The sequence below is a fragment of the Podarcis melisellensis genome (assembly GCF_964234715.1).
Source record: "Podarcis melisellensis genome assembly, chromosome: 7".
NCBI lineage: Eukaryota > Metazoa > Chordata > Lepidosauria > Squamata > Lacertidae > Podarcis > Podarcis melisellensis.
The window spans coordinates 75926778-75953648 of NC_138539.1; the positions used below are offsets into that span (position 1 = coordinate 75926778).

At 45.0% G+C, this 26871-nt stretch overlaps 1 protein-coding gene across 2 annotated transcripts in view; it reads left to right on the forward strand.

Moving 5' to 3' along the window:
* MYO10 (myosin X) overlaps nucleotides 1-26871 on the forward strand; it is a 197317-nt gene that overhangs the window by 112621 nt on the left and 57825 nt on the right. Inside the window, exons 1-12 of one of the 2 annotated variants that reach the window (XM_081919109.1) lie at nucleotides 5553-5607; nucleotides 7771-7874; nucleotides 9204-9333; nucleotides 9759-9877; nucleotides 12253-12399; nucleotides 13075-13175; nucleotides 13341-13407; nucleotides 15234-15326; nucleotides 15677-15745; nucleotides 15964-16046; nucleotides 18124-18232; nucleotides 19622-19702. In XM_081919109.1, coding sequence (XP_081775235.1) covers nucleotides 9210-9333; nucleotides 9759-9877; nucleotides 12253-12399; nucleotides 13075-13175; nucleotides 13341-13407; nucleotides 15234-15326; nucleotides 15677-15745; nucleotides 15964-16046; nucleotides 18124-18232; nucleotides 19622-19702 — 993 coding nt within the window. In that variant the 5' untranslated portion in view covers nucleotides 5553-5607; nucleotides 7771-7874; nucleotides 9204-9209. Of the gene's footprint in view, nucleotides 1-5552; nucleotides 5608-7770; nucleotides 7875-9203; nucleotides 9334-9758; nucleotides 9878-12252; nucleotides 12400-13074; nucleotides 13176-13340; nucleotides 13408-15233; nucleotides 15327-15676; nucleotides 15746-15963; nucleotides 16047-18123; nucleotides 18233-19621; nucleotides 19703-26871 lie in introns of those variants that run through there. The other variant, XM_081919110.1, reaches the window with a different exon arrangement.

Here is a 26871-nt window from a genome sequence, read left to right on the forward strand (position 1 = left end):
TCTCCTACTGGCGGTGAGGAGGTAAAACCCCTGAAAGAACCTCCCTCATCTTCCGACGTCGCGAACACTTCCTTCCACTTGTTGCTGTTCCTACTCTCTAGGTACTCTTCGTCATCAGAGTCCACTCCATCTTCCAACTCCGACTCCGCGAACCCTTCCATTTCCTCTTCCTCATCGGTGGTGCCGAAATACTCCCTCCTAAACGTTGCTATAGGCTGAGGTTTCCTCGGGAACCTTTGGTGGAACGTTTCTGTTAAAACCTCGTCATTGACTTCCTCTGCACTTACCCAGGTGTTTTCTGACTCCGGTTCCCCTTCCCACGCCACCAAATACTCCACCTGATTACCCTTCCACCTGGAATCGAAGATTTCCGCTACATGGTTGCGGCGTTCCCTCTCTTCCAAGGCTGGTCCCCTGACGTGCTCCCCTTCACGTCCCCCCCTGTATGGTGACAGTAACGACCTGTGGAACACTGGGTGCAATTTCATGTGGTTGGGTAATCGGAGTTTGAAAGCTACCGGGTTGACCTGCTGAATCACCTCAAAGGGTCCCAATCTTCTGGGCCTCAGTTTCTTACAACCCCCTTTGAACGGCAACCCTTGGGTTGACAACCACACTTGATCCCCCACCCTTATGGTTTCACCTTCCCTTCTGTTCTTGTCTGCCTGCTTCTTATATTGTGCCTTGGCCCTTTCTAAGTTGAGCTGGAGCTGCTGATGGATGGCTTCCATCTCTTCTACAAAATGTTCAGCCGCTGGAACGCTCCATCTCTCCCCTCCTTCCCCTGGAAATGCCCTGGGGTGACACCCGTAATTAGCCAAAAAGGGACTCATCCCTGTGGACACATTCTCCGCATTATTGTAGGCAAATTCTGCCAACGCCAACTTTTCGACCCAATCGTTCTCTCTGTCATTGACATAACACCTAAGATATTGTTGAAGAATGCCATTTGCCCTTTCCGCCTGCCCGTTGGTTTCAGGGTGCCGGGCAGTTGAAAAATTAACTTCCACGTGTAGCAAGCTCATGAGCTTCCTCCAGAACCTGGAAGTAAATTGTTTGCCTCGATCTGAGATCACCCTCGAGGGAGCCCCGTGCAACCTAAAGATATGTTCCACAAACAACTTCGCCGTTTCTTCCGCTGTGACTGCATGTGAGCATGCTACAAAATGGCACATCTTAGTTAACAGGTCTACTACTACCATGATGGCTGTTTTCCCCTTGGACCTTGGCAGATCCGTCATAAAATCTATTGATATCGCTTCCCAAGGCCGTTCTGGTGTGGGTAAAGGTTCTAATAACCCTGCCGGCGCCCTTCTTTCCCCTTTGGCTCGCTGACATTGGTCACACCCTCTTACATACTCCCTTACATCTTCCCTCACCTTAGGCCACCAAAATTCCCTGGTAACCAACCACATGGTTTTGTGTTGCCCAAAATGTCCCGCCGTGGGGCTATCATGCAACTGCTTGAGTACTCTCCCCCTCAATTCACCTTCGGGTATATACAGTGCCCCTTTGTAATACAATGCCCCATTTCTTTCCTCAAAACCTCCGGGGCTCTCGCCCTCCCCCCTGAGACCTCTGAGCTTATCCTGGGCATATTCATCATTTTCCGTTTCCTCCACCAGTTCCCGTTGCCCCACCAGCGCCGCCCCACACACCCAGCGGTCCTCCGGGATGACATGTCTCTCTTCGATCACCTCCTCCCCTTCCCAATATTCTGGTTTGCGTGAGAGCGCATCCGCCCTGACGTTTTCTGGGCCTGGCACATAACAAATCTCAAAGTTAAATTTGGAGAATTCCTGTGCCCATCTCACTTGTCGTTGGTTGAGCACTCGAGCTGTTCTCCAATACTCTAAATTTTTGTGGTCGGTGCACACTTGCACCTTGTGTTGTGCCCCAATTAATAAATGTCTCCACCTCCGGAATGCTTCGTGAATGGCAAGTAGTTCCCTGTCATACACCGTGTAATTCCTCTCGGACTTATTCAGTTTCCGCGAGAAGAATGCACACGGTCTCCACTCCGACGCACTCCTCCCCGGTTGAAGAAGGACCGCCCCTATAGCCCGGTCGGATGCATCTGTTTCCACTCTCATGGGTTTTTGTAAATCCACATGCAGAAGTTGTTCTTCCGAGGCGAAAGCCCTTTTCAGTTCTTCAAAGGCTCGATCCGCCTCCACCGTCCAAACAAATTTCTTCTTGCTGCTGAGGCAGTCGGTGATGGGCGCCGTCAAGTGGGCAAAGTTCTTGATGAACTTCCGATAAAAGTTCCCAAACCCCAAGAATCTTTGCACGTCCTTCTTGGTCTTCGGTGTCTTCCATTCCAGTACCGCTTGAACCTTGCCTGGATCCATGGCCAATCCCTTGTCTGACAAGCGGTACCCCAGGAATTCCACCTCCTTGGTATGAAACTGGCACTTCTCCAGTTTCACCCACAGCTGGTTGGCTTGCAGCCTGCCCAACACTTCTCGAACGTCCCTCACATGCTGTTCCTCATCTTCCGAATACACCAACACGTCGTCTAAAAAGGCCACACAGTTCTTGTAGAGCAAAGGTCCCAGAACGTGGTTTATAAAAGCTTGAAAACAGGCGGAGCCCCCTTGTAGACCGAAGGGCATAACGAGGTATTCAAAGGCTCCCAAAGGGGTAAACATGGTGGTCTTCCATTCATCTCCCTTCCTTATGCGTATCAGATTGTACGCCCCCCGCAGGTCCAGTTTTGTAAAAATCTTTCCCTTCCTTACTCTGGTCAAAATGTCGTCAATTCGGGGCATAGGGAAAGCCAGGGGCTCCGACACTGCATTGAGGGCCCTAAAGTCACACACCAGTCTCGGTTTGTCTGTGTTCTTTTTGTCCACAAAAAACACTGGGCTGCCCCCCACCGCTCGGGACTCTCTGATGAAACCTCGCTTCAAGTTTTTGTCAATGAACTCCCTCAGCTCCTGCATCTCCCTGTCTGACATGGCGTACAGCTTGCCTACTGGGAGTTGGGCCCCTGGGAGTAGGTTGATTTGACAGTCAAAGGGTCTATGCGGTGGCAGTTTGTCTGCTTCCCTTTCGCTGAATACGTTGCTCAGATCTGCGTATTGCGGGGGCACCTTCCCTTTGCCCATCACTTCCATCCCCGCTAGGGTGACTCTGTCTCCTCCCGAGACCTTCCCCTCCTTGCAGTGTTCTAGGCAATGCGCTGACCCAAAGGAGACCACCCTCTGATGCCAGCCCACTAGCGGATCGTGTAGCGCCAGCCAGCTCATCCCCAAAATGATGGGCGCTCCTCCCAGGATGGCCACATTAAACGCTATCTGTTCGGTGTGCCTTGCCACTCTCATTATCATCGGGACAGTCTGTTGGCTAACTTCTCCCCCCAACAGCTCTCTGCCGTCAATCGTAGTCACCTGCAAGGGGTTACTTAAAGGGATGGTCTGTATCTGGTGCTCAGCTGCAAACTCCTTACTCATGAAATTACAGGAGCTGCCTGAATCCAAAAGCGCCTTGACCTTTAGTGGGTGTCCGTTTGGCAGTTCTAGTAACACCTCTATCACTAAAGCAGGTCTGGGAGGTTCTGGCATGGGCACTTTCATTGCTCTTTGGCCTGGCTGCTGTGCCCCGACGGTGGCAGCCAGGCGTTGGCTTTTACTTGCTCCTTGCTTTCCTCTTCCTTTCCCCCAACAGCTCCTGCCATCCCTTGCCATTCCTTTCTTTGTGGGCAGACTCTGGCAAAGTGCCCTGGCTGTTGGCAGAGATAACATCTCTTGGCGCTCTTTCCCTCCTTCTTCCGCCCTTCACTGGGATTTGAAACTGCGCGCGCCCGCGCTGTTCCAACTTCCATCGGCTCTGCCGGCGGGAAAGATGGCTCTGGAATGTCTGGAATGCGGAACTCCCTCCAACGGTCTCCTTTCCCTTCCCGCCTTTCCAAAGCCCTCGCCTCCTGGCGCGCTCCTATGGCCAGCGCAGATTTGGTTAATTGGTCCATAGACTCCGCCCTGGGCCCCCGGGAAAGCTCATCTTTGACGGTTGAAGAAAGCCCCTCTTCGAAAAGCATTTGGATGGGCTCCGCCGATAGGTCCCACCCCAATTTATGAATCAGCATAGTAAATTCAGTCCAGTACTCACGGACAGATCTGCTTCCTTGCTGGCAAGCCATTAACTGCCTTCGCACCACCCCCTGCTCAATATCGCTGGAAAACATCAGGTCCATGGCACGAAAAAACTTCCTCGTGTCCTTTAAGATCTCATTATTCGCTGCCATCAGGGGTCTAACCCAATCTTTCGCCCCGGATTCGAGATGGCCAATCACATACGCCACTCGCGATTCCTCGTCGGGGAAGTCATCAAACTGCAAGTTTAGAGCGTATTGCATCTCTGTTCTAAAGGCATGATAGTTCCTGGGATCCCCCCCGAATTTCTGCACCAATCCTGGTACCTTTCTGGCGAGCGGGGTGGTTTTCTCCTTTCCCTTTTCTGCATCCTGAGCCCTCCTCTCCTCAAGCCTCGCCGTTTGCAGCGCCAACTGGATCTCCAACGCTCTGTACCTTTCTTCCAGGCTTGGACCCCCTCCAGCTGCTCCTGCACCCCCGGTTCCGGCTGGGTTGCTCATGATGCTTCTCTCTGCACAAGCTGGCTTTCGGTGACTTTCGGATTGCTGTGATGGGACGATGAGCTGCTTGTGCGTAAAATGCAAGTCCCTCAGAGTTTGATCAGGTTTTCAAACCTCTGCCTGTGACGGAGCCCCTCCAGCATGGCTGCGTCAATCACTAGTAGAATCCGAAAGTGGCTGCTTTCGGAAACGTTTCCAACATAAAAGCTCCTTAACGGAAACACGTCGTCTGGCCTCTCGGCGTGACAGTTTCCGTCGAGGTGTGGGTGTCCCTATAGGAGGTCCTGAGACCTCCCCACTGGTTTCGCTTGAAGCGTCTCTGAGCCATCCCTCCGACTCACTTTCCCTTGGAGTTCTTGCTCGCCCTCTACTGGTTCCCTCTTCCGCTGCTACTGCTCTCTCAACCTCAGGGAGCCTTTGCACCTGCGGCGCTTTAGATGTCAGTTCCCTGACAGTTACTGACCATGGTTTATGTGAGTGAAACAAACCTTAGTTCTCTGGTTGATGTGTAACACTTAAGCCAGGAATTGCTTGCTCTAGAGTGATTTCCATGGTCAGGGTAAACCATTAACTATTCTTTACCATGATGTGTGAACTGGGCCACTGAATTTTATGGCAAATAAACAGATGCCAATTAAAATACTCACCCAATGACAGTCTTAGGTTTACGTTAAAATAAAATAAAAAGGATGGACGCAAACGTTGGCTCGTGCAAGTCTGCTAGGAAATTAATATATAGCCTTTAGTTCACCCCAACCTCCTCACACGGTCAAATGAAACATTCTGTTCCTTGACTTTTCTACCTGTTTCCTGCTGAAGATTTATTAGAGAAGGTAAGTCAGCATTTTGATTTCTTTCAATGTAAAGGATTGCGCTGAGAATCTCACCCACCTGCCGAACAGATCTCTAAATATGTTTTCTCTTGTAGAATCGAGTAGTAAGGCAAAATCCAGGAGAGAGAAATTATCACATATTCTATGCCCTGCTGGCGGGGATTGAGGGAGAAAAGAAAGGTGAGAGGCAGTCTTCTGCTTGAATAATGGTTTACAGTGCCCCTTGGACGGAGATTTTCCCCAAGATTTCCACCACCAGCATTTCATGATCCTAGTATTTTTTAAATGTATGACCTAAGAAAATAATTAAAGAGTGCTATGTTGCGTTATGTTATATATAGAGAAAACGATTGCCTAACAAAGATAGGTGGTAATCACGATACATCCCATCATACCAAAAGTCTCTCCAAATCCCACTTCCTTCCCAAGTCTTTACTTATGTGTGCACCAGACAATTGGGCACAATCTGCTGTAAGAACTAGGTTGTATAGTCTGAACCTAATTGTCTAATCTGAGTAAGACCCGTTGGGTTTGTATTGGTAAACTTAGTACCACATTGAAAAGGTACTAACTTTGAAGAAGTTCCTACCAGAGAAGAATAGCAGATGAAGTTAATGGACTATGCTGAAATGGCGAAATTGACCAGAAGAGTCAGAAATCAGGAAGATAAGGAATGGGGGAAATTTATAACTTATCTTAAAGACCATTGTAAATAGTTAAAATCATTAGTAGGATTGGAAGGAAGATCACTTGTAGTTAAAGGCTGAATTCTGGACATAATGGAAGAGGCAAAGGATTTGGAGTATCATAAACTATGTGGGAGGAAATGATTAATATTAGGACCCACAAAGGGGAGAATGGAAGTCCAGGAGATTCCTTGGAATCTTGTTTTTATGATTTATATTAATATACAGTGGAACCTCGGGTTTTTGAGCGTCTCGGAAGCTGAACGATTTGCAACCCAAACACCAAAAACCCGGAAGTGAATGCTTCCATTTTTGAACACGCCTCAGAAATCGAACAACTTCCGAGATATGTTTCTTCATTTTCTCAATGGAATTTGCCGGCCGCCCATTGTGCCTTGGTTGTCAGACGTTTCAGAAGTCAAACGGTCTTCCGGAATGGTTTGCGCTCAACAACCGAGGTACCACTGTATCTCTGTAAAATTTTAATTTGAAAAACCAAAAAAATAATTTTTCCAAAGAAAGAAAAAAGGTACCAACTTTGGCTTCGCCACCATCCTGATATGCATTATTTATTTATTTTATTTATTAAATTTATAAATTGCCCTTCATCAAAAGATTTCAGGGCAGTTCACAGCATTGCAGTTGCAACAAACATTCTGCAGTCCCCTTCATCCCAGACATGGTATCACCTTTTCCATTCTCCTTCTGTATTTGTATCTGTATCTGCCTCCAGTCTCTATTCTCAAAGTGCACACACACACAGCAGTCTACCCGTGTGTCAAATCAATGCAGGAATGGCACACAGAGGGGTTGTTTTGTGATACACTCTGCCACTGGAAATTTCCTGAGACTAAGCTGGGGAATTTCGCACAGAGCATTGTGAAATTTTATTCTCGAGGAATGCATTTGATATGCATTTCTCATGTACGCAAGCATCACTTTTGGGTAGCTGCTGTTGCCACCTAAAGTTACCTCTTTATGTTAACCCAGACTTCCTCAATCTCGGCCCTCCAGATGTTTTGAGACTACAATTCCCATCATCCCTGACCACTGGTCCTGCTAGCTAGGGATCAAAAACATCTGTCTGCTAGCTAGGGATCAGAAACAGTCTGCCTATTTCCTGTTCACAGGATGTTTCTGTTGTGTCTATGCTTTCGTCTCTCTCTCTGCCTGCACGCTGATAGAGCGTGCATCAGTTCTGGAATGTGGCAAGCTATTTTCTGGAGCTCGTGTCGCTAATTGCTGATACTGTATCTACGGGAGATCGATGGATCGTCCGGAGGCGACGTGGGGGCCATGATGGGCCATATCTCCCTGACAGTATCCCAACAGAAACATTGCACATAATGGAGATAGACAGTACAGTGGACCCTCGGGTTACGTTACCTTTGGGTAATGTACCTTCGGGTAATGTAACTTTTGGGTTGCAAATGTGGCAAACCCAGAAGTGTATTCTTCCAGGTTTTGCCGCGCGTGTGCACAGAAGTGGTGCCTCTGCTTACAGAATTTTCGGGCTGCGTACGGACCCCTGGAATGAATTACATTCTTATCCAGAGGGTCCACTGTATTATTTGGTGTTTCTTCTCTTGTGTGCTTTAAGCAACTTTTCCTTAATTTAAATACAACAGTGTGAATTAACTGTTTTTCCTGTTTCCAGATGCATTTTACCTATCTGTACCAGAGAACTATCACTACCTGAACCAGTCTGGATGTGTAGCGGACAAGACAATCAATGACAAGGAATCCTTCAAAGAAGTCATTGTGAGTTTGACATGCCCCTTATTTACGGATCGACCAGTAACGTCACAAATTCTTAAGTGGCAGTCACTTTGATGTTGACATTGTCTGCTAAGAATGACAAGGTTCTGTAAAGGAACCTCACAGCCCTTGTGGCAATTTTGAGGCCTTGTGTATACTGTGTGTACCATCATCAGAAAAGCCCAGCACAACCTCCCTGAACTGCACTACTTCAGAGGATAGAAGGTTTTAAAAATCTCTGTTTCCCAAATTTGGGAATCCATCTGTTTTTGGACTACAATTCCTATCATTCCTGATCACTGGTCTTGCTCGCTAGGGATGATGAGAGTTGTAGCTCCAAAACAGATGGGGACCCATGTTTGGGAAACAATGATCTAAATCTTCCCAACCCTATTTGAGTGGCAACATCTGCGACAAAGCTACAGCTTGTTGGAGTCATACCCACTGGTTAGTGGCGCTGTGGTCTAAACCACTGAGCCTCTTGGGCTTGCCGATCAGAAGGTCAGCTGTTCAAATCCCCGCAAAGCGGTGAGTTCCCATTGCTCTGTCCCAGCTCCTGCCAACCTAGCAGTTCAAAATAGGTAGCGTTGCGGTGGGAAGGCAAACGGCATTTCCGCGCACTCTGGTTTCTGTCACAGTGTCCCGTTGCACCAGAAGCAGTTTATTCCTGCTGGCCACATGACCCGGAGAGCTGTCTGTGGACAAACGTCAGCTCCCTCAGCCTGGAAAGCGAGATGAGCGCCGCAACCCCATAGTTGCCTTTGACTGGACTTAACCTTTTTTTTAATGCCTCTGATTTCCTGTGCATGGGTTATATGAAGTGGAGGAACCAGGGGGTCTGCCATTCAGTGGCGTAGCGTGGGTTGTCAGCACCCGGGGCAAGGCAAGTAATTTGCGCCCCCTAACCCGTGGATTTGCGCCCCCTAACCCTAACCCCCAGATGTTGCGCCTGGTGCGGCCGGCCCCCCCTGCACCCCCCACGCTATGCCACTGCTGCCATTTTCACTCTCCTGAGACTAAGCCTGAACAATTGCCATTGCAATAATAGCTCCTGGCTATGGGTGGTATCCAGTGAAGTCATAGCATGAATAGACTGACTTTAACTCGAACAACTGAACTTCCTCTCCCTCTCCTCCCCCTGTGATCCCCACCATACAACTGCTCTGGGGATTGGTGTAACCAGAACAGATTTCGGGAGGAGCAGCAGGGGAAATTCCATTGCCTGAATGGAAGTTGTTCCACTCACGCAGGGCCTTCGCTGAATTCAACATGGAGAGGTGGGGAAATGTGTTGTGTTAACCATCTCAAGGTCTCATGTTTTCCCTCCCCTAGACTGCAATGGAAGTGATGCAGTTTACCACAGAAGAGGTGCGAGATGTTCTCAGGCTGCTTGCTGGTGTTTTGCACCTAGGCAACATTGAATTTATTACAGCAGGTGGAGCACAGGTGTCCTTCAAAACAGGTGAGAAAAAGATTGCTGCTTCCTTTGGTATAAGCCTTATTTATTAGGAATATTTATACCCTGCCTTTTTGGTTCAAAAATCGAACTGCCTCAGGCGACTTAAAAAAAATAAATCAATTTAAAGCCAGCAAATCACCTCCTTGTCAAGCCCCCAATCCAATTTTCATAATTGGTATTGATCGGCTCTGAAAATAGATTTGGATCGTTCTCCCTAGAAAGGAAAAATGATGTGAGTTAATATGTGCAGTCAGTTGAAGGGAAATAGACATCTGTGAATTATGAACTGCTTATTAGGCCATCACTTTGTCTTTGCCCTACAGGGAGCCTTAGGTTTTCCTTGCCAACCCATGAGATGTTGCTGTGTTTGTCCGTGCATAATTCTATTAGTTTTTAAACTTTCATTCATCATCTCTGTCTTCTGCTAGCTCTGGGTAGATCGGCAGAGTTACTTGGGCTGGACTCAACGCAGCTGACAGAAGCATTGACACAGAGATCAATGATACTCAGGGGAGAAGAAATTCTGACACCTCTCAGTGTACAACAGGTACAGTGAAGTTACTCTGGGGTATTTTGAATGTGTCTCCTGTTTTTAGAATATCTGGCTTTGGCTGTCTGGTCATACTTAGGGCTTTGTGAGATCTGGTTTTCAACATTGTGCTATATAACCAGCCAAACACCGCTATATATCACAGTGTCTGAAATAAGGATGGAACTGTGTGGAGGCGAACAGTACAACTGGATGATACCTGGCTTTCAGCATCGTGATATATTGTGATTCTTCAACAGCAACTGCGTTGGACTGGTCATGTTGTGCGGATGCCTGATTATCGTCTTCCAAAGCAACTACTCTATTCCAAACTTTAAAATGTAAAGTGTAATGCTGGTGGTCAACAAAAGAGTTTTAAAGACTCTCTCAAGGCAAATCTTTAAAAATGTAGTGTAAACACCAACAACTGGGAAACACTGGCCTGCGAGTGCTCCTGTTGGAGAAGAGCCTTTACCAAAGGTTTCATGGGCTTTGAAGACACTTGAACGCAGGATGAAAGGGAGAAACATGCTGAGAGGAAGGCACATTTGGCAAACATTCCCTGTGATCAACTCCTGCCTAGAAACCTATGTCCCCACTGTGGCAGGATTATGTGGTTCCAGAATTGGCCTCCACAGTCACTTATGGACTCACCGTTAAGACCGTGTTCATGGAAGACAATCTTACTCGGCTACGAGGGATCGCCAAAGAAGAAGAAGATATCACCACTTAAATATCGCAATATACCATAAGTCTGAAATAAGGATGGAGCTATGTAGAGGCATTGACTGGCTTCATAGTTTCCCCCACATTGTGATTTTTGCATAGCACACACACGAACACCATGATTCACGATATATTGCCAGGTCAAAAACTATGAAACCAATATCACGATAGGGACTTCAAAATGGTTTGGGACAATATATTGATATATTGACATGACCGAAGGACAGAGAAGACTTTGTTAAAGATGTAGGACAGGCATAGGCAAACTCGGCCCTCCAGATGTTTTGAGACTACAATTCCCATCATCCCTGACCACTGATGGGAGTTGTAGTCCCAGAACATCTGGAGGGCCGAGTTTGCCTATGCCTGATGTAGGACCTGCTCATGAAACTCTAAAGAGAGCACCACTGCTGTCTCCTCGATGTTACTCGTCAAATTGACAGGTGGTGCACTCCAGTTTGAGTAAAACAGACCAAAAAGAAACCTTGAGGTACAGTCTCAACGGCTAGAATGTCAAAGCCTGAGCTGAATCTCTGTTCAGGGTTTGAGATGAACTAGAGACGGAAACAGTGGAGATGCACATGCCCTCTTGGGGAAATGCTGGTTTTGTCTTATACAGGACACAGTTAATGAGAGGAGGGTCCTCCCCGTTTAACCCTTCCCGTTTAAAAGTTTAATAACAGGCCACTTCCTTTGCTTTGTATTTTCACTTTTTGATTACCGGTAGAACGTTTGTCCATGGAGTTTTTGTCCATGGAGTTTTCTTGGCAGGGATACTGGAGTGGCTTGCCGGTTCCTGCTCCAGGTGGATCGCGTTTAGTCAAAATTCTCCTGTCCCTCTTGGGTGGCCCTGCATGGCATAGCTCATAGCTTCTCTGAGTTATTCAAGCCCCTTTGCCACGAGAAGGCAGTGATCCATGAAGGAGTGGTAGAGCATTGCAACTATGTATATCCGTATCTGAGGGTCGTACCCGTGCTCAGCGATCAGAGTTCCACTCGTGCGGTTGGACTTCCTCTCCTCTCTGCAAGCACCCCTACAGCAGAGTTTGAGGGTACACATCGACTGAAAAAGGGGAGAGGAGGGGAAACTTCCATTGCAAAAGTGGAAGTGGGTGGCGTGAGTGGAACAGCCATGTTGGACACACCCCTTCATCTTGATGTGGAGTTAGAGAGAAGAAGAGATGTCAAAGTCCTATTGGCTACAAAATAAAGATAGGACACAAACACAAATTGCAGCATTGGGAGGGCTGATGTGTCTGTTTAGAGCAGTGGTTCCCAACCTTTTTTTTGGGCCATGCCCCATCTGAGCATCTCTAAAATCCTGATGCCCTCCCCCCCCCCCCGTGGCATATAATTCTTATTATTCAAAAACTGAACTCCTATTCATGTGGAGGAAGCCTAAAAGGCCATTCACTGTTAATAACTCATTCTCAAACTGCCCCCCCTTAAACATCAAAATGCCCCCCCCCCTGTGGGGCATGTGCCCCACGTTGGGAACCACGGTTTTAGAGGAAAGCAGTGGAGCACGAGTATCTCTGTGTGTAAAAATCAGAGTAGGTTTGTTATTTCTGTTTGCCCTGTGCTTTGAGTAATATTGTGTAAAGAATGTTGTGTCAAAAATCTGTTTGTGTGTGACTGTTGACCTGCTCTGCCTTACCTCTTTCCAGGCAATAGAGAACAGAGATTCAGCAGCTATGGCACTTTATTCCCAATGCTTTGCCTGGGTTATTAAAAAAATCAATGGCAGAATAAAAGGCAAAGACGACTTCAAGTCCATTGGAATTTTGGACATCTTTGGATTTGAAAATTTTGAGGTATGTTCCAAAGCTTTCCACTTGGCTTATCCTTTTTTTGTGTTCACCGTTTGGCTCATTCCTCCATAACTTAACTAGAATTGCCTGTTGCTGAGGGGGTTGTTGGGGCTGGGGGTTGTTTGTGGTTTTTTTTGTTTTGTTACAGGGGGTTGTTGCTGTTGTTTTTTTGTATCTTCCTTCTAGATCTTGTTGTGATTTGGGTTGGTTGTGTAGTTTAGAATGTTTTATTTATTGTTTACGGTGACTTCTGTTATATTGTAGTTACCGTATTTTTCGCCCTATAGGACGCACTTTTCCCCCTCCAAAAATGAAGGGGAAATGTGTGTGCATCCTATGGGGCGAATGCAGGCTTTCGCTGAAGCCTGGAGAGCGAGAGAGGTCGGTGCACACCGACCCCTCTCGCTCTCCGGGCTTCCCCCCCCCCAGCCCCGCGGCTGGGGGGGGGAATAATTTTTTTTTATTCGTTTCCCCACAAAAAAAACGAGGTGCGCTGCGCCCTATTGGCCAGTGCGCACTATAGGGTGAAAAATACAGTACGTATTTTTTCCATGTTCTAAGCCATGTTCTTGAGCAGAAAAGTGGCATAGGATTTTAACTGTAGAAAAGTGGCATAGAAATAAAGTTATGCCTGTATGTGTTGTTTTTATTACCTTAACATCTTTTGTTCCTTTCCAGGTTAATCGTTTTGAGCAGTTCAATATTAACTATGCAAACGAAAAGCTTCAGGAGTATTTCAACAAGCACATTTTTTCATTAGAGCAGTTGGAATATAGCAGGTAAGAACTGCAAAAGGCTTTTCTCCACCCCTACTGCCCTTTACATTTTTATTTTTATTTTTATGATCAGCTCCATAGAGGTATTACGGACCATCATGCAGTTCATGGACCAAAAATCTTTGTGTCTGATAATTGTAATAAAATGTGCCTCTTGGTCTCTCTTAGAGAAGGACTCCCATGGGAAGACATCAATTGGACAGATAATGGGGAGTGCTTAGATCTTATTGAAAAGGTAAACATTTTTTAATAAGGTGTGATGTGCAGTATCCTGAACTGAGTTTATACAAATTTAGCTACCGTATTTTCCCGTGTATAACACAACCTCACATATAAGACAACCCCAACTTTAGGAAGCCTAAAATTAAGAAATCAGTATTTTAAAGTTGTTCAGCTTTTTGGGGAAACTGCCCAAACCCCCATGCTTCGGCACAGCCTCGCATTACCTCCCCAGCCAATTCACCCAAGATTTACCTTATAAACCTGAGTATAAGACTACCTCCAATTTTTGACTTAAAAAGGGGGGAGGGACATTGGCTTCTACACGGAAAATTACGGTATTCACTGCCTCAATAGTTGGTTTGTTTTTTGTGAAAGGAAGCCTGCAAGTTTGAGGAATATATAATTATAATAATGGGGGAAGTTGTTCCTTTCTATAAACATTTTTCGTGGTTTGGGGTTTACAAAGATGAAACTGTTCACCAAAATGTTGATTTGGTAATACGATAACTGTTCATTTTGTACTTCAACATACTTCGCATGGCCACAGCATTGAATAGAAGCAAGCATTTCTCTCTTACTGCTTTGCCACCCTCTTCCCAGCTGGGCTACGGCATGGAGTCACATACAGTAGAGTAGTAAGGCACCTTTTGCAATCCGATTTAAGGATTCTTGCCTTGTTCACGTTCTTTAGCTCTTGCCAATAACTGAGGATGACTTCAAGGTGCTTGTTCTCGCCTCTTCTCTCCCAGCCCCCAATCCTTTTAAATTTATATGTTTCACGTTGGGAACCAGGTAGAGGGCCTTCTCAGCACCCGCCCTGTGGAATGCCCTCCCACCAAGGAGAAAAACAACTACCAGACTTTTAGAAGACATCTGAAGGCAGCCCTGTTTAGGGAAGCTTTTAATGTTTAATAGACTATTGTATTTTAATATTCTGTTGGAAGCCACCCAGAGTGGCTGGGTGTACATAAATTATTATTATTATTATTATTATTATTAAGCAAATTGCCAGGGTTAATGGGAGTGGTAGTTCAGCAACATATTGAGGGCCACAAATGGCTGCTTAAACCAGGGTTATAGTCGGCAAAACAGAATGCCTAGTTGTCATTTGGGGGCCAGGCGGCTCGAAAGTCATATTTGCCATTCTGATTGTGCAGAAAAAATGTAACAGGTAGAATTCTACAGGATGTGTTGCTAGTGTGTGAAAGCCGTCCAGATCCAAGGATTCCCAGGCATGCACCTCCAGGTGGTGGAGATGTCAGGTGCTATCTTGGCTCCCAGGCATCTTCACCGGGTTGCAAGTGGCCGATAGCCAGGTGCAAAATGCAAAATTTCAAATGCTAGCCACAGGTTAGTCACCTCTGCACTAGATGTTATAAAAAAGAGATATGAGGCTGCTGTTTTTGATGGCAACCCTGCATTTTAGGCACCTGGAAGAATATTCCATTCAAATCCATTTATGCAGCTAAAAGCTCAGCACCACTGTGTTACACCATTTGAAAGAGGGGTTTTTTAAAATTACAGTCATACTTCATGTTACGTTTGCTTCATGATACGTTTTTTCAGGTTGCGTCCTGCGGCGACCCGGAAGTACCGGAAAGGGCTACTTCCGGGTTTTGTCACTCACGCATGCGCAGAAGTGCTAAATCGCACTTTGCGCACAAGCGCCAAACCTGAGCAGATACGGCGCTTCAGGTTGCAGGCTTTTAATGTTGTGAACGGGCCTCCGGAATGGATCCCGTTCGCAACCAGAGGTACCACTGTACAAAAAAGAAAACAGAAGTATAAACCGTTTGTGATCCGCCTAATATTATTTTGTCTTGTGTCTTAATTACCCAGAAACTTGGTTTGTTAGCACTTATCAATGAAGAAAGCCATTTTCCCCAAGCTACGGACAGCACCTTGTTGGCAAAGTTACACATCCAACATGCGGTAAGTAATGTATTTCTCATTTGTTTTATAGATTTGTGGTGTGCTGCAGACCTTCAAAGATGTAGTTGGAATTTCTCCTGTTCAGAATGTTTATTGACTTTGCAAAGGTGTTTCTGGTTAAAATTCTGGGACCTGCATTGTGCTGATCTTCATTGTGAGAGATAAAGCATGGAGGTTTTGCACACAGTGTCTGTAAGAAAATCTTAAGTACCCAAACAGACATAGCAGGCCTTTTCTAAAGCCGGTCTTCCATTGAGTTCTGATAAGCAAGCTTATTCAGACTTCCTTCGATATTTCAGTTCTTCAACCCAAAAGTTTATCTTTCTTTTTTGTTCCCCTTTTGTAAACAGAGCAATCCTTTTTATGTGAAACCGAGGGTTGCTGTTCACAACTTTGGAGTGAAACACTATGCCGGAGAGGTAATTTCCTTTTTCCTTAATGTGCGTTGAAATTCTTCCAAAGAGCGTTTCAGAGGCAGTTCAGTTTTGCCCTGCAGCCACTTGCAAATTAACTGAAGCATTCAGTTTCTTCTCTGCTGTTTACAATGGTCCCTCTGTGAGAAGCTGTTAATAAGAGGGGCTTCTTTTTCCTCCTTTTTTTTTAAATAGCTGAGCCTGTTCTGCCTCTTTTCAAATAGGTTCAGTATGATGTCAGAGGAATCCTGGAGAAAAACAGGGACACTTTCAGGGACGATCTCCTGAACGTCTTGCGGGAAAGCAGGTATGTCAGCTATTTTCAATCTGGGGGTCTTGATCCTTGTTAAGATGCTGGAAACAGTGGCCTCAATATACCACAATATACCTTTGGTTTGCAGTTCTAAACAGACACTCTCCTGCACTCTTCATAATTTCTTGTACTTGGATTTGCTAAGAAGCTGCACCGAGTTGTGAGTCTGCTATCGCATACAGTCTGGGCTATGTGTACGCATGCTTTGATTTGTTTTGTAGGGTGCCAACGTGGTGTAGTTGTTAAGAGCGGTGGACTCGTAATCTGGTGAACCGGGTTTGTGTCTCCACTCCTCCACATGCCCAGTCACACTTCTTTGAAGTCTCTCAGCCTCTCTCACCTCACAGAGTGTTTGTTGTGGGGGAGGAAGGGAAAAGGAGATTGTTAGCTGCTTTGAGACTCCTTAAGAGGAGTGAAAGGCAGAATATCAAGTCCAAACTCTTCTTCTTCTTCTTTTTCTTCTTCTTCTTCGCCCTGCACTGTGGAAAGACGATAAAGCTCTGTGAAAGGCATATCCACCAATTTGCGTTTGATTGGTTGCGCCGAAGGTCAAGGGGCATGTTTATTCTGCCTCCCCTGAATTTTGCATACCTTAATCCTCCTTTAAAGGGATTGTGTGAGCCCACATTCTTCAGTGTTTTGATCAAGTCTGCAAGACACCAGTCAAATAATTTTTTGTCTTCATTCCATTTGGAGAAGCTTCAAATTGATTTTTCTTAATTTATGGAGTGAAATTTTTTTGAGAGCTCTGGTTGTAATTTGCTGCATTCGCAGCCGAAACAAATTACGGACATATAACAATTTGAGATTTTTTTTATTGTTGTTGAAGCGCATGTGAATTTCACATGTTTTACATTTTTCAGAATGCTTCACTTAATGTAGAATCTGAATGTCTTGTATTCCAATGGCGACTCTTAACCGGAGAGAGAATTTTCAGTAGAAAAAACAGCCATACCATAGCTGGAAGGGGGAACTGACATTGTTTGTCCTGCTTATGAAACGCGGGGCCATTTAGAGAAATCTTCAGAGAGATGTGTGTATCAGTATGTATGAGAATATAGACCTATAAAACTTTTATACACATATAGTTGTATGCGGAGGAAAATGCATAGCACATAAAAACTACTCTGTGCAACACTTGCTACTAAGTAGATACCTAAGGAGGCAATTGGCAAATCTAACTTATGGGGGGGGTTGCAGTGGGGGGGGTACGTGGGCAGGGGGCTGTAAATGTGAAATCACCAATGAATATTGGCCTATTAAAATTTTTTTATTGTACAGTATTGTATTCATAAAATAAACAGCAAAATGAAATGAAATACACAGTTACCTTCACCACAGAGTGCAATTGCAATTTAATGATGTCAGACAATATTCAGTATTTTGTTACATATGTTATGAAAGGTCTCCAGTTATATATAAGTATCGATTGTCCCATTTCCCCAGAATCTTTTGAAGTGCATTATTTTTATCATCATTAAGGTCTGCCAAGCACTTTGAAGCCATTCATCTTTTGTTGGTAAATCTGATTTCTTCCAAAATTTTGCACCCATTATCCATTGTAAGTAGATTGATTTTGCTAAGTGTTGATGTTGGTTTTTTAATAGGTTGCTCCGGTAGTTTTCTTATCTCCTTAATATACATATTTTAATCCTCATTCTTCTACTAAATACAGCAGCTTTCATGGGAAAGTCAAAAGAGCCCAACAAAGAAAACAGGCAATGCTTGATGCTTAATTTGTGCAATAAAGGAGGCAGACATAACTCTGGACACATAGAAGCATCATGAGATTTTTCCTTAAAGGATGTTAATCAATATAATGTAGAGGCATGCAGAGGGGAAGTTGTTCAATACTTAGCAGAGCTGCATATGTGAAGCTTTTATGGCTATTCGGCTGAGGTTTTGTTATAAACACTGTCAGCATCTTCCCACAACCTGGAAAAACTCGTTAAAATCACATTTTTGCCCCATATTTTGCTCTTCTGAATTAACATTGAACCAATTTTGCAGTAGCATTTCACATGTTTATTTTATTCTGTGAAACATGGTTTCTCCTCTCCTTCTGTTTCAGCCTCGATTTCATCTACGACCTCTTTGAACATGTTTCCAGCCGCAGCAGCCAAGATACTTTAAAATCTGGAACCAAACATCGGAAGCCCACCGTCAGCCTGCAATTTAAGGTGAGCTCCTTCATCCTTCAAGCTCTTCCAAGCGTTGCCTTTTGTGTGTCATCGGTAGGGCTGAATTCTCTTACCCACTCAATCTACTCTGGTCCTTCCTTTTAGCTGGTCAGACACCACATTTCAAAAAGTTATAATTTTGATTATTAGATGCATGCCTCTGAATGGTAGGCAGCCCTATTTAGGGAAGTTTTTGATGTTTGATGTTTAATGTGTTTTTAATATTCTGTTGGGAGCCGCCCGGAGTGGCTGGGGTAGAAATACATCATCATCATCATCATCATTATTAATACTTACTGTTCCCACCCCAACCTGGCCACAGTGATCCATGCGACGGTCACCTCCAGCCTTGTCTACTGTAATTCGCTCTATGCGGGGCTGCCCTTGAAGCTGTCCCAGAAACTCCAGCGGGTGCAGAATGCTGCAGCGAGGCTCCTCACGGGGTCTCTGCCATGGGAGCATATTCACCCAGTGCTTTTCCAGCTGCACTGGCTCCCAGTAGAGTACAGGGTCAGATTTAAGGTGCTGCTTTTGACCTTTAAAGCCCTTCACGGCCTAGGACCCTCGTACCTACGGGACCGCCTCTCCTGGTATGCCCCACGGAGAGCCTCAAGGTCCATAAATAGCAACACCCTAGTGGTCCCGGGCCCTAAAGAAGTTAGATTGGCTTCAACCAGAGCCAGGGCCTTTTCAACACAGGCTCCAGCCTGGTGGAACGCTCTGTCTCATGAGACCAGGGCCCTGCAGGATCTGATTTCTTTCCGCGGGGCCTGTAAGACAGAGTTGTTCCTCCTGGCCTTTGGCTTGGAGCCAATTTGATTCCCTCCCCCTCTTTCTTTTTTCTTTTCCTTTCTCCTCCTGCGATGAGGCTACATTTTAATATTGTAATGTTTCAATATTTTAATGTTGTATTTTAATTTTGTTTTTAAGTTGCATTTGTTCAACTTGTTTTATATTATTGCTTGTTAGCTGCCCTGAGCCCAGACTTGGCTGGGGAGGGCGGGGTATAAATAAAAATATTATTATTATAATTATTATTATTATTATTATAATTATTATTATTGCTGCTGGGGATCACAGGTGGCAGCTGCTGCCCTTGCATCCTTCTTGAGGGCTTTGGAAGTTTTAAGCAGAGGTTTGGTGGTCATCTGTCTTGGATCCCTTAGCTGTGATTCCTGCATTGGAGGGGTTGGACTAGATGAGCCTTGGTGTCCCTTGCAACTCTCCCAATTCTACGATTCTCTGTTTTTCCTTTGGGAAAGCCTGCTCTGGTGTAATTTGCAGTCCTTGCCACTAGGTGCTGCTACGGCTACTGCTTGCAAGTGGTTTGCCAAGATACAATTTGATCCTTCCTCCCCTATTTTTTTTTTTGTTTTGTTTTGTTTTTAGCATTCGCTGCATTCCTTAATGGCAACGCTAAGCACCTCCAACCCTTTCTTTGTCCGCTGTATCAAGCCGAACATGGAGAAGGTAAGGTTTAAGCTTTTAAGATTGCATTTGCCTTTCTTCCAGGTGACCATGGAACGATGGCTTAACCTTGTTTTTTCATGATCATCACTACCTATAGAACAGCAAGATTCTGCTTCTAATCTCTGAGATTCTAAGTAGTTTTCAAAGCTGGCCAACTTTCCGCATCATGTCCTCTGCAGTCCTTAATTGTTGGTTTACCTTACGCTTGTTGTGTGTGCTGTAAAGATTATATTGCTTTTCTGAAATCCTCTAACTGATAGATGAAACGGTTGGCAAAACAGCAGCTTGTACTAAGGGTTAGCAGAAACCTTTGCTAGCAATTTTTTGGTCTTGTGAGACACCCCTCAGGCTGCAATCATGTACAATCAGAAGTAAGCCTCAATTCGTTCAATCCTGCTTACGCCCAGGTAAGGTGGAAAGCAGTGTAGATATATGCTGCAATCTCTTCTTAGTTTATTGTTGATCTTATGTTTCAAAGGATTGAAGGAGTTGTTTTCATGTTTTTTTTTACTAATAGCCTATTGTTTGTTCTCTTTGCAAACTGCTTTGAGATTGTTTTTTCATAACCATCAAGTGGTATATAATTTTTATGAAATAAATACAGTCATACCTCAGAAACTGAAAGCCTTGCGAGTCGAAAGTTTTGGCTGCCGAACGCCGCAAACCAGGAAGTGAGTGTTCCGGTTTGCAAATGTTCTTTGGAACCTGAATGTCCGGCACGGGTTCTGCAGCTTCTGATTGGCTGCAGAAGTTTCCTGCAGCCAATTGGAAGCCGTGCCTTGGTTTATGAGCATTTTGGAAGTCGAACGGACTTCCGGAATGGATTCCGTTCAACTTCCAAGGTACGGCTGTAAATGAAACAAATATTTGTGGTTGTTAAAGCAGATATTAGTTTAATTTGTAGGTTGTTGATAGCTGCTTGCTAAATTTTAAACCATGGGTAGGCAAACTAAGGGCCAGATCCGGCCCAATCGCCTTCTCAATCCGGCCCGCGGACGGTCTGGGAATCAGTGTGTTTTTACATGAGTAGAATGTGCCCTTTTATTTAAAATGCATCTCTGGGTTATTTGTGGGGCATAGGAATTCATTCATTCCCCCCCAAAAATATAGTCCGGCCCCCCACAAGGTCTGAGGGACAGAGGACTGGCCCCCTGCTGAAAAAGTTTGCTGACCCCTGTCTTAAACAATGCCCACATTTTGTTTAAGAGTTTAAACCAGTGGTTTTCTAATTTCCAGGAGGCTCTTTCCATATTGAGGCCTCCTAAGAAATCACAGCGCTATGTAGAGGAACTGTGGAGAATATTCTCATAATCTGTTCATATGGGGCCTTGGCCAGACCTCCTGAGTGTCTTGCTGCCACCTCAGATTAATCAAGGATGCATCCTGGCACCCACCCACTTCTCTGTAGCTCTGCAGGAAAAGATGGATCTTAGACCATTCCTGACCTTCTCAATGAGGAACTCGTGATAAGCTTCAAGGAACCCAAGAGCTTCTTGGAACTCAATCTCTGGCTTAGATTCCAGTACTTTTAGAAAGAAACCCTTCCTTCCTTCCTTCCTTCCTTCCTTCCTTCCTTCCTTCCTTCCTTCCTTCCTTCCTGACAAAGTAATAATCATAAATAAATAAGAATAAAAATGTGCACCCCACCCACGAGACCATTCCATTGTGACTATCCAGCCTCCCAGAATTTCAACACCTCTTGCAATGGTTTGACCCCTTTCCGTTTTAACAATACAAATTCTACAAACACCCTCCATATCTCCTCAAAATCATTAATCCTGCATATTCCCTGTCTTACCTTAATGCCTTTAGGGCTCTCTGTTTTTCCCTGAGACTATATTTATATTTATCTATCTATCTATCATCTATCTATCTATCATCTATCTATCTATCTATCTATCTATCTATCTATCTATCTATCTATCTATCTATCTATTTGTCTAGCTAGCTATCTATATCTGTGCGCACACACATATATACCGTATTTTTCGCCCTATAGGACGCACTTTTCCCCCTCCAAAAATGAAGGGGAAATGTGTGTGCGTCCTATGGGGCAAATGCAGGCTTTCGCTGAAGCCTGCAGAGGGAGAGGGGTCAGTGCACACTGACCCCTATTGCTCTCCAGGCTTCAGGAAGCTATCCACAAGCCTTGGGAGCCGGTCTCCCAAGGCTTGCTGAGAGCTGCGTGCATCCTGAAGCCTGGGGTGCGCTGAACAGCACGCCCCGGGCTTCGGGCAGCTCTCCGCAAGCCGGGCTCCCTAGGCTTGTGGATTGCAGCCTGTTCTGGGGGCTGGGATCAGGGGAAGCTTGGGCTTCCCGAGCCCCGCACCTGGGGGGGGGGTGAATAATATTTTTTTCTTTATTCCCCCCCAAAAAACCTAGGTGCGCCCTATGGGGCGAAAAATATGGTACATATATATGCCCTGTGCTTTTACTACTCAGTTCAGGATTTTCCCAGGTTCTTCCCCCACCCCCTGCCCAACCCAAGTATCTGACTCCTGGCCAAAATATTTCCTTGCATGACTCTATGTTTAAAGCAAAGTTATCATAAGGCAACTTTGCAAACAAAAAACACCTCTTGTAGTACAAGCATGATGCTATAATCTACATGAGCATTTTAAACCACAACAACAACTTAAGGATTGAACCTTCACAAAAGAAAGCATTTCTGAAAGCATACATTTCGATGCAGTTAAGATTAAACCTTTTGTGCTTAAATGTACTTTCAATGCATAGTACACACCCATACATCTGTGTGTGTGTGTGTGTGTGTGTGTGTGCGCACATTCCTCCACATATTATGTTTCAAAACTGGCAGTAAGTCTTCCTGTGACTTGCAGGTAGACCATTTTAAAGAAATAAGGCTATTCCAGCTGAGCCTCTATCAAATAGCTTTCTTGAGAGCTCTGGTTTATACCCAGCCTTAGTGCTGATCTGAATAACACCTCTTTTCTCAGCTGCTTAGAATACAATTTTAGGAAATGGGGACATAAATAAATTACGGTACTATTTACACATAAATGCCGTTTACCTTCCTGCCACAGCAGGGATTCGAACCGCCATGGTCTAGACCACTGAGTCTCTTAAACTTGCTGACAAGAAGGTCGGCCATTTCTAATCCCCACAAAGCGGTGAGCTCCCGTTGCTCTGTCTCAGCTCCTGCCAACCTAGCACTTCAAAAGCACGCCAGTGCAAGTAGATAAATAGGTACTGCTGTGGCAGGAAGATAAACAGTGTTTTCATGTGCTCTGGTTTCCTGTTGCACCAGAAGTGGTTTAGTCATGCTGTCCACATGACCAGGAAAGCTGTCTGTGGACAAACACTGGCTCCCTTGGCCTGAAAGCGAGATGAGTGCTGCAACCCCATAGACTGGCTGTAACTGTCCAGGGATCCTTTACCTTTATTCTTATTATGGATTGGGACATCCCTATTTTCCTCAGAGAAATGTTGGCAGGTATGCCATTCATTTCTTTGTGGCAACAGATCTGCGAGCAAGGCCTGGGAACAAGAGATACAGTGGTACCTTGGGTTACAGACGCTTCAGGTTACTGACGCTTCAGGTTACAGACTCCGCTAACCCAGAAATATTACCTCGGGTTAAGAACTTTGCTTCAGGATGAGAACAGAAATCGCACGGTGGCAGCGGGAGCTAAAGTGGTACCTCAGGTTAAGAACAGTTTCAGGTTAAGAACAGACCTCCGGAACGAATTAAGTTCTTAACCCGAGGTACCACTGTACAGTTCACCATTCTACACAGAATGAGAGTTGACACTCTTGTGTCTTGACACATATGCATCAGGCTGTGAACCAGCCGACAGGACAGAAATGACACATGTTTCTCCGGATGTCTGCCTGCTCTCTGCTAGCTTAAAGTCTTGGCCACGGAAAAGGCTGCCCTTGTGCGTGGCTTGGCGGAGAGTTGATGACAGGTGCAAAGTTTTAATTGGAAGGGACTCCCGGTGGGGACGAGCAGTTCGTATGAGCCGCTCACGTCGTCGGTAGGAAACATGGCTACAGCTCGACTAGGGATAAAGTATCTTTTTGAGATCTCGATGGTTTCTCTCGGCCCTCTCCATTTGGCCGAAGGCATTATATTTCCTTTTCACAATGGGAAGAATGTTGTGCATCAGGGTTTAAAGGAATGTTGGGGTCTGGGTGGGTCGAAGCTTTGAGTAGTTGTCTAGACAGCGCACTGCTCCCCCTTGTCATGTGTAACCGCCATATCAAGTGCTTTTCAGGATGACTCATGAGTTAAGCCAGAGCTTTTATGAGGAACGAGATTCTATAGGATGTGGGAGGTCAGTCGGGGACAAAAAAAAGACAATACAAGAACCCTTCTCACCTCCCCTCAAAAGAATGACTAAGCAAGGCCTGCCGTAGACACACAGCTCTGTATTCTGCCTGCCATGGTCTGAAAGGCTGATGACTGATGAATGTTTTAAATGGACTGACAATGTTCATTGCCAAGAGAATGTTTTGGGGTTGTTATTTTTTTAAAAGAAAACCCGTGTCAAAACAACATACAGTGGTACCTCGGGTTAAGTACTTAATTCGTTCTGGAGGTCTGTTCTTAACCTGAAACTGTTCTTAACTTGAAGCACCACTTTAGCTAATGGGGCCTCCTGCTGCCGCCGCGCTGCCAGAGCATGATTTCTGTTCTCATCCTGAAGCAAAGTTCTTAACCCGAGGTACTATTTCTGGGTTAGCGACGTCTGTAACCTGAAGCATATGTAACCTGAAGTGTATGTAACCCGAGGTACCACTGTATTGGACAGCAGCAAAAGAAATATTTAATCTATTTGTGATTATCTTTAGTACGTTACATATTCTTATTTGGTAGGGGTACCATTGTTGTTTGACAAGGGGCAGAGCGCCCCCCCCCCCCCCGCCGAAAAAGAAAAGCAATTACTGTATTTTTTGCATCATAACACTCACTTTTTTCTTCCTAAAAAGTAAGGGGAAATGTCTGTGCGTGTTATGGAGGGAATGCCTACGGGTGGCATGCCTACAGATTTCCCTCCTCTAAAAACTACGTGTGTGTTATGGTCGAGTGCGTGTTATAGAGCGAAAAATACGGTAATTCATCTGTTAAACACATCTGTAGGTGTAGAAATCATTCAATATGTCAATACAAATGGAAGTCGTTAAAACTGCAGTTGCGATATAAGGGATTGGTATTTGGACTGGAGCGCAATTGAAATTTATAAGATTTTGGAACACAGAAAATAATCAAACCATTAATTCTAGCACGTGGGGGGCAACCTAAATTGTATAATTTGGCATCTTAATGATTGGTATTATTAATTGTATTATAATTTGGCATTGTTATAATGAAGCTATTATTGGATTGTTGTAATTCAAAACTAATAAATTATCACAAAATAAATAAATAAAAATAGTCTGTTAAACCAAAATGCTAAATTGTCGCAGCTCCCATTATCGCTCCCCTCTTTCTCCTCCACCTCCAGCATGGCCAAAAGGAGAACATTGCAAGCCTTAGATGTACCTTCTTCTTCTTCTTTGGCGATCCCTCGTAGCCGGGTACAATTGTCTTCCATAAACACAGTTTTAGCAATGAGTCCGTAAGTGACTGTGGAGGCCAATTCTGGATCCACACGTCCTTCCACAGTGGGGATATTGGTTTCTAGACAGGAGTTGATCACGGTGAGGGTTTGGAAAGCGTTCCTTCCTCTTAGCACATTTCTCCTTTGCGTTGAATTTGAGTGTCTTCAAAGCCCATGACACCTTTGGTAAGGGCTGTTCTCCAACTGGAGCGCTCGCAGGCCAGTGTTTCCCAGTTGTCGGTGCTTAGACTACATTTTTTTAGATGTGCCTTGAGACAGTCTTTAAACCTCTTTTGTTGACCACCAGCACCAGCACCATTCAAACCCTAAGCTATGGTTAATTCAAGCTGTGGGCTGTTATAAAGTTTGCAAATTCTTCACAGTTGTGCCACAGGAGGAGGGGACAGCATGTGAGCCTGAGGCTTGCTGCAACTGCAAGTGCAGAATATAGTTTAGTGTTGCGTGGCTGAACAGAGAGGAGGAGCACTTAGATGTGCTGCAACATCGTCACATGTGCTCCAGAGTCAGCAAGCGGTAAAAAGCAAGGAGCTGGAAGTGCCCACTGTGGAGAGCAAAGTTGGATGGGCATCTGTCATGGATGCTTTAGTTGTGATTCTTGGAAAAATTGCCCGCCCTCCTTCCCATTCCAGAGCTAATAAGCATGTCCCTTCACCAGTTATAGAACACTGGTTGTGTAAGGCAATGTCCAAAGAATACTGAAACTCCGCAAGATGTAAAATGTGCTGAATGGTTGAGGCAGAAAAAAATTGACATTTTCTCTTTTAAGGTGTGTGTTGTGCAGTTGCTGGTGTTTGAGCTGAGCATAAGAACTGTGTGATTTGGTTCAATGTCACCTGCAAGAGACTGAGGAGCAGAAAGAAATTATTCCCTGTGATTGGGAAGGAATAGCCTAGCAGGTTTTTGGAACGAATCTATGAGCCAGGAGTTATTTTGAGAAAACCTGGTATCGCATTTAAATCAGATGGAAGGCTCTGAGTGATTCTTGAACGTTTCAGAAACTGGATAGTTCTTGGAAGCAATACTTTTTCAAGTGGGTGGAAGAAGGGTGCGCCTGAGACAACAGAGCAACATTTTTGGAGACTGATAAGCTATGTCTTCTGTGGCAAATTTCCAAGCACAGTTATCCATTAAGCTCATAATTTGACCTTCATTGAACCCAATGTCCATGGCGCTGGTTGGTTTCTTTGTAGGTTAAATACCTTTGTTGGTGTATATCTTATTAAAAAATGCCTTGTAGGCTCCGAAATACACCCACTGTTCTTCCCAGCTCAGTTTTGAATTCAGGATGCAAGCAACCTCTCCAGCTGCCCTTTTCCGTTTCTCTAGAATTACTTTAATATACAGCAAGTGGTGTTGCATCTAGCTCATTATCCCAGAAGCTCATCACAAGGTTGCAGGAATTCGTAAAAGTGAACCATGAATGAATTTTTCTGTATATAGGGATTGAAGCAGCTTGGAAATCTGAGGTGAGAGACGGCAGGAAGACAGACGGAAAGAAAGCTTTTCCGTAGCAGCATTATATCGTGCATAAATCCCTGAACTGATTATTTCATGTCAATGGAAGACAATGCCAGTTTTTCTTAA